The sequence below is a fragment of the Acyrthosiphon pisum genome, chromosome A1 (genome assembly GCF_005508785.2).
Source record: "Acyrthosiphon pisum isolate AL4f chromosome A1, pea_aphid_22Mar2018_4r6ur, whole genome shotgun sequence".
Classification (NCBI taxonomy): domain Eukaryota; kingdom Metazoa; phylum Arthropoda; class Insecta; order Hemiptera; family Aphididae; genus Acyrthosiphon; species Acyrthosiphon pisum.
This window is the reverse complement of record NC_042494.1, coordinates 97910522-97918515: the sequence shown is the minus strand read 5'-3', so window position 1 is coordinate 97918515 and position 7994 is coordinate 97910522. Positions and strand designations below refer to the sequence as shown.

General features: G+C 24.3%; 1 protein-coding gene across 1 annotated transcript in view; it reads right to left on the bottom strand.

The window, feature by feature from the left end:
* Positions 1-5421, bottom strand: part of LOC100165182 (gram negative bacteria binding protein 2) — a 15905-nt gene extending 10484 nt beyond the window's left edge. The window contains exons 1-8 of the mRNA XM_029486299.1: positions 5267-5421; positions 5018-5174; positions 4759-4901; positions 3111-3300; positions 2226-2373; positions 1987-2150; positions 1779-1921; positions 1539-1701 (exon numbers count right to left, since the gene is read on the bottom strand). Coding sequence (XP_029342159.1) covers positions 1539-1701; positions 1779-1921; positions 1987-2150; positions 2226-2373; positions 3111-3300; positions 4759-4901; positions 5018-5174; positions 5267-5324 — 1166 coding nt within the window. The 5' untranslated portion in view covers positions 5325-5421. The remainder of the gene's footprint in view (positions 1-1538; positions 1702-1778; positions 1922-1986; positions 2151-2225; positions 2374-3110; positions 3301-4758; positions 4902-5017; positions 5175-5266) is intronic.
* Between the last annotated feature and the right edge of the window lie 2573 nt (positions 5422-7994).

Here is a 7994-nt window from a genome sequence, read left to right as displayed (position 1 = left end):
CAACGTAATCATAAGTTATGTATACATTTTGACCACATATGATACGGCCCGATACGGGCCCATACGGGATACAACATTGGTGTTTATAATATTATAAAAATAATCATATCATGGGCCAATATTATATTTCGTTTAAAGAATAAAATTAATGTTCGTGATTTATTATATGTCTTGTCACAAATTTAAAACTATTTTTTTGCATCGGAAAAAAGTATTTTTTTAATGAACAAAAAATACAAATAAAAGTATTCAGAATACGTATTTGAATACTTCTTAAAAAAAGTATTTAAAATAGTATTCGAATACAAAAAAATATTCAAATACTTTTATTCGAATACATTTATTCGAATACTTTACAAGACTGTTGCATACCTATGAAAAACGATTCTGAACGGAAACGGTTTGTCAGTGTGGATATTTTATATTATATTTATATTGTTATTACTTCTTATTAATACGGTAGCCTGTAAGTTTAAGATATAATATTATAAAATTACAACAAAATAACTAAAATCTTTATTCTTGGTTACTTTTAATATTTAGGTAATTTTGTTCAAATTTGAACATAAAAAAACTATAAAAAAAACCGTGTTTTAATATTTTTGAGATTTTTTGGTTAATTATTTACTGTTTTTCACGTTTTTTGGTACAACAAATAACATTTTATGATATTTATAGAAAAAAAAAAACTAAAAAAATCGAAATTTGAAATTGTCCGTAAACAGCTCAAAACAAATCAAAATATTTAGAAAATTTTATCAATTATAGGAATTGATAAAATAAAAATGATATAAATCTCAAGTGTCTACGGTTATTCGTTTTAGAATTCGAAGATAGAATAAGAAAATCGCTACAGGAGAAATCGAGTGTATATTCAATATTGTAAAAATTTGAATTTCAAACGCTCATAAAAATTAAATTTAACTTATACATTTTTTTTTTTTTTGATTAAGGTAGATAATCTTATAAAGAATTTTTTATTACATTTTAAAATCTTAGATTTAAAAAGATACATTTTTAGGAATTTATAACTTAAAATAATTTGTACATTTTAGTGATTTTTTACGTCTTTTATCAAAATTTGAATTTTAAATGCTTATAAAAAAATTGTGATCATGGATATTTAATATTTTTCAAATGTTATTGTAACAATATATTAAGAACCTTGTATTAAAATCTAAACAAATCAATATTTTTTAAGTAAAAATATTTTGAAATGAACCAAGCCTTAAATATTAAACTTATAATATTATAAATAATAGTGAATCAAGTTTAAAGTAAAATTTTGTATTTTATTAATTTTTTGTATGAAAATACTAACTATAAACTAAATAGTAAATAGTATAAAGTATTACCTATTGAAAAATTATTTTTATTCCCGTAAAAGAATTATCTTAGTACTGATAAATATTGACAAAAATATAATGCAAATAACTACAATTTTCTAAAAGGTAGTAATTTTTGAATAAAAATAAATTATCAAAATATTTCGAAAACTATTTGAATTATAATTTTACTGACTAAATTGATTTACTTACGAAGATACAAGTGCCGCATAAGGAAACCTTCTTGCATAACAACTGTACACACAATTCTTAGGAGTTAGTTTAGAAGATATTATTCCCCAACCATTTAATATTGGATGTCTTTTAAAATTTCTAAAGCATCCAATATTATTCACAGACACTTTCCCCTGAGGATCTACATTTTTATAATTTTCAATAAATATAATATCAATTTATGTTATTAGTTATTAAATAATTTGTATTTTCTCATACCTAAATATAATGTTTTGTAAATACTAAATGCATTTCTACCACCACAATATTCTGATGGATTTTCTGTGCATAGTGTATAACAATCACTGTAACTTCTTTTTAAACTAAAATTTGGTTCGTAATTCATACATTCACAGACGTTACTATAAATAATTATACACATTAATAATATTTGATAATTAAATAGTAAAAAAGGGAATATACCTACCCTTTAACGGCAGCATATTTAAATCGTTGAGTATTACAAAGATTCATGCACCGTTTAGGGCTATTATTTGTTCCCATCTGAAATATTAAATGCTTTTCTTTGGTTTTGTTTTTCATCATCATCATTAACATCATAACACCCAACATAATTTTTTGAAACATAGTCTGTAAATATTTTATTTTTAATATTGTTTACATCAATAGGTATCTATTAAAACATCCAAAAAATAAATAATAATAATAACCAGTGATTCCAGTTGAATAAATTCCCATTTTCCATCCCCCGCCACAGAATTGATTAGTATTGCCACTACAAGGAGAATCACAATTAATGTCTTCTACTTTCAATGATTTTGATGGCTTTTGATTTCCACACCAACATTCTGATCTACAATTACATAATATGTACCTATGTCAATATTGATATATTCTTCTTTTGATGAATGTGTAATGCTAGGTAATGATTTAATTATTTTAATTACATTATTATAACCATTACTTTAACTTAAATTAATTATAGGATTTTTTAAACATTGATCATTTTTACCCATCCGTGATATTGTAATATTTGGATTTTTACTTAATACTTTTAAAATTATTTATACTTCTAACAAATGATTGAAAATGATTTGAATATAATAATTTCAGAGTTATATAGCTTAAAAATTTTAAATCATCAGACATCAGTTGTCCTACTCCATAATAAATAATATCCAGTTAATATTATTTAGTGCTATTTACATTTTTTATTTTACGTTTTAATTTAATAAAATAGTATGTTTGAAATTAGTAAAATAGATTTAATATTGAACCATTTGAAATTGGAAAAATAATATATTACGCGCCACATATTTTATTTCTGTACCGCATATAATTGTAGATACATTATACATTTTGACATTTTGGTTTTTTTCAAATACACTTTTATTTATCTGCTGTCTGCTAGTGAATTCAAAGAGTAAAGACCCAATAGGTACACATATTTACCAATGTACGGTTTTAATTATTTACATTAAAATTCAAAAGCATATTAATCAAACGCAAAAGCCTGTATTTCTTTATTATGTACTAACCTAACCTATTTATGTATAATTATGTATACCTATCTATTTAGTATTTACCTACCCATATGTATTTCCAAAATATAAATATCCCATCCTGAAACATATTTCTAAACATCTTTGAGGTGTATTGTTATTATAAGGTCCCGCTGGCCCTTTTAATAAACGATTTTCGTCATCATTTGGGGTTTCGGAGTAGCATCCTAAATAAATTGGTATTGGAAAACTACCGCGTTCAATATAGTTGTTTGATACTGCAAAAAACAATAAAATAATATTAGCATATGACAATAATATGTTATATTATATAGTATAAAAGTAAATAAATTAATATTTCTAAGCATAAAATCATTTATCAAAATAAAGGAACCCTGTATTACAATCGCTAGGTATATTACACCATTAGTACCTATTAGGTAAAGCAAAATGTATAATGTTATGGTATTATCTTATCACAAATTTCGTTACAAAACGCAGATATATGATTATTTAAATAACAACAAATTCGTAAATAATATTGTATTGGTAAAAACATTTTAAATAAAGATTTAAAAAAAATAAGTGTGCAATATAGTACCACTTTACTGTACCTAATACCTACAGTAGGTGTTAGAGGGGTCATTGTAATGGATGTGGTGATAAATTTGAATTCAACGATAATATGATATAAATCATTGTAGCTATACGAAAAATGATTCTGAGCGAAGACGGTTTATCAATCTATACTACTAAATATATTTTATGATATTAATGCTAATAAACTAATTTATTTTAGTTATACTATCAGAAATTAGTAATACAGTGGAACTTTGATAAGTCAAAATTGAAGGGAAATGAAATTTTTCGACTTATCGAGTTCCTTCACTTACTAAAATAATATTAGCTTAGGTTAGAATGTTAGATTAGACAAGAGAACGGAATTTATTAAAACTTCTTAAGGGTTTTGACTTATGACTTATCGAGGTTCCACTGTACGTCTGTACCTACAGTAGGTAGTAAGTATAGGTTGGTTGAATTTGTGTTTTCCGAACAAATTAAATTTTAAAACGTTTTTGTGTGTAATGCGTATAAAATATATGATCAATTTTAAAAGTTTTAAATACCTACGAATATTATTTTTAAATAAGCTACAATAATATAAATAAAATCGTTATACTCCGTTAAAATATAAAATTTCGTCCAAATTTAATTTTATACATATTAATTATTGTCTATAAAAAAATACTGTGTATATATTATATTATTCAGATGTTTTGGTTACAGAATTTACTACTTTTAAAAAACTTAAAATTTTCAAACTTTCGTAGTTTTTTGTGAATTAGTAAACATTTGAATTTTAGATACTTTAAAAATCGTCTTTAAGTATATTTAATATTTCTAAACTGCTATTATAAAAACTTATGAGGGACCTCGTATTACATTTTCAAGAATTTCGAGCTTATGAAAAAATACTGTTGACATTTGTAGAAAAAAAAACTAAAAAAATGAAAAATTTCAAATGTCTATATATGGCTCAAAACAAGTCAAAATATTTTGATTATACGATTTTATACCGGCACAATCTTGATTGGTATTATAAGTTATAAAAATTTATATTGAACATATTTATAAGATAATAACACTAAAGAATAATAAGTGGTTAAATATACATATAATATATTTTTAAAAAATTAATTATATTTAAATGCATAAAATAAATAATTTTTACTTACTTGAACTATCTGTTGTATATGAAGACACTAAATTTGGTTTTCCACCACACGAAGCCGATTCATCTCCCGTGCATTTAATCGTACATTCATTATCAAACTGCTTCATTAGTCTCGAAATATAATTTTTGCTACAATAACAGTTCCTGGAAAAATAACATTGTGAGAACCTATTTAAGTCATTTGTTAACAACGTATTTTTTTAACGTTTCTATTTTTACATCCATGCTAGTTATAATACAACGAAAAAATAATATCTTACTCATTTTTAAGAATAAAAAATAAATATTTTTTCTCGAAGCAGAACTCTGAACAAGATTTAGGCGATATTGGTATTAAGACACGGCTTTCTTCTCCAAGAGTTAATAGATTTTCTTCCAAAAAACATCCTAAGAATTTATAATTTGACCTTTGTGGAGCTAAAACCGATAAAAAATAACTGTATTAAACCACTGATTTTACGATTGAGTTAATTTAATTTATAATTAATTGTATCCAACACTTTATTTACCTGCTGTCACACATAAACTGAAACTTAATAATATTAACGAGAAAAAATAGACTGTCATAATATAATCTAATGTCAAAAATAAGATGAAATATAAAAATATATTACTGTCTATAACCTCTTAAATCGCGTTCGTAACTAATGTTTATATCCTGACGTAGTTTTAATGTTTTCCTCAGACATGCACAATAATATACCTAATATTCTGGTTTATCTAGAAAAATCCCCTCTACCTATTCCAAACTCTGAATTAGCATATAGTATAAATACCTACCTTGCTATAATACCAGTTACCACTTTATACATTGCATATAATATAAAAATATGTATTTTGTTATTACTATTTGAATATTAGCTACCCATTAAATACCTAATTATAAAGTAACTATAGTAAAATTGCGTCTAATAGTAAATACATTATTTAGTTATTATATTATAATCTACTCGAGTTTGGGAACACATACCTTAATGTGGGTATATTTACGTACTTAACATTGGAACAATGAGTATCTAATATATTATTATTTATTGATTATAATCAATATAATATATTATATGTGTAAAGTTAACTCAATGAAAATTAATTTTATGATTTTATTTTGCTAGCGGCGTAGTAATATAAAGATATATATATATTATTATATATTATTTTATTGTAGGTAACGTCATCACAATATTTTATTAAATACATTTCAACAATATTAAAATGTATAACAATAGTATTATGTATTATACTATCAAACAAAATACTATCAATCTGTTTGTATACTTGGAAAATAGTTGTACAATATTATTGAAAAACTATCTATATCTGTAGTTATAATATTTTATATAACTGTTATTGCCTATTGGTTAGGTCAATAGCAATACTTTTAAATCTATTATAACGCACGAGTAGATCAATTCAATTTGTTATTTAATTCTGAACTCTACTAATTTCTAACATTATAAACTAGAACCACTGATTGTTATATATATTTCAGATTATTATGTACTTATACTCAGTATCCTCTACTTAGGTAGATATATGAATATATGTACAATAATAAACACGTTTTATAATTACAAAATAAAATATAAAATAGGTAAAGAAAAACAATAATTTCCATTTTATAGCCATATAAAACATATAGTTTAAAGTGTTTAAACTATAGTTAAATACATTTAGAAACTATTTTGAAAATAAATATCTAATGTACCTGATGCTCATAATTTTTTTAGATTATGAGTGGTTCGATATATGTATGGTTTCACCATGATGTGTGTTTTTTTATGTTACCTACTCATCACATTTTAATTCTCAATTTTGAAGGTGAATTCTGATTGAAAATTGGATTTGATTGATACTGTCAGAGATAAAAGTAAAAAATCCCCAGTTCTTAAAAACAACTAGACACTAGACTAAAAAAATAATAATAATAATACGAAAAAAGAGGAATATTTACGCAAAACAAGTCTATAGATTTTGTTTTTGTATTGTAACTCAAAAATTAATAACTGTAGAGACTTGATATTTTCACCAAAAATTCATAGTAGAATTTACTTAATATGATATATAATTTTCACAATATGTTGTCTGTTTTTTTTATAGATAATTAAAGATATTTGAAATTGTCTACGTCTTATACGAAGAATGACAAAATAAAAATGGACACAGTTAGTATATAACTTCAACAATCCTCAACAATTAAAATATTCTGTTTAAGACGATAAAAATTTTATGAATTCATGTTTCCATTTGGTGGGTGGAGAGGGTATGTATGACGCATAGAGTAATATTACTATAATATCACTCTATGGTATAACCTTGTTTTTGGCATTAACACTAAAATAATAAATCATATACTTATACATTGTACGTACGAAAATTGTATCAATACTATTTATTCACCATTATTTTAGATGTTCTCATAAATTCTTAAAGCATGATTATCACGAGTCAGGTTCTTTCATTTTTGTGCGATCATTGACCAATAATTGGTGTCCACAAACAGGTGGGTGTATAATATAATAATACTCATGAAATCAGCTAAGAGGTCATAACTAGCGGCAGATAATACGAGATAAATCAGTTCCTATTTAGTATTTTGTATACACTAACCATTAAACCATGATTTATGTCTTATGACAATATTATTTTAAACTGTTGAACTAACGTTAATGAAATCGCGTCATGCGCCGAAGTTTAAATTTAGTGTTTCGAATATAGATATTACGCTTGCAGTTATCTAACCTATTATTTGTATACCTAATAAAGTTGAAGACGTTAATTTTGTACTTTTATAAATTTAATTTCTTGTAAAGTCTTGCATAGTAGAACATTGTGTGTTATTTTTAAAATTTTGTTTTGTGTGTTTGAAAACACTTTTTATAGACGATTTTTATATCTTCAACTTCGAGTGTGTTTTCTGGTAGGTAGTAAATATATGTAGCTGGTACTAAATTATTATTATTTAATTTACAAAATTTTATTTTTAAAATATTTAGGTTAGTTTATATGATGAACCTATTCATATACTGTTCTATAGTACCTACATTTGAATCGACTTATGAATCGTTATAAATTTATAAATAGCTAGTAATATATAGAAATAATATTATAACTATTATATATAGGTAGGTACACAGTGTCGGACTGGCTCGAAAAGGCCCAGTCCGCGATTTGGAAAAAAGGGCCCCCAACAGGCAAATGGAAAATGTTTTGAGTAGCCCAGAACAAAAAGGTCACTTA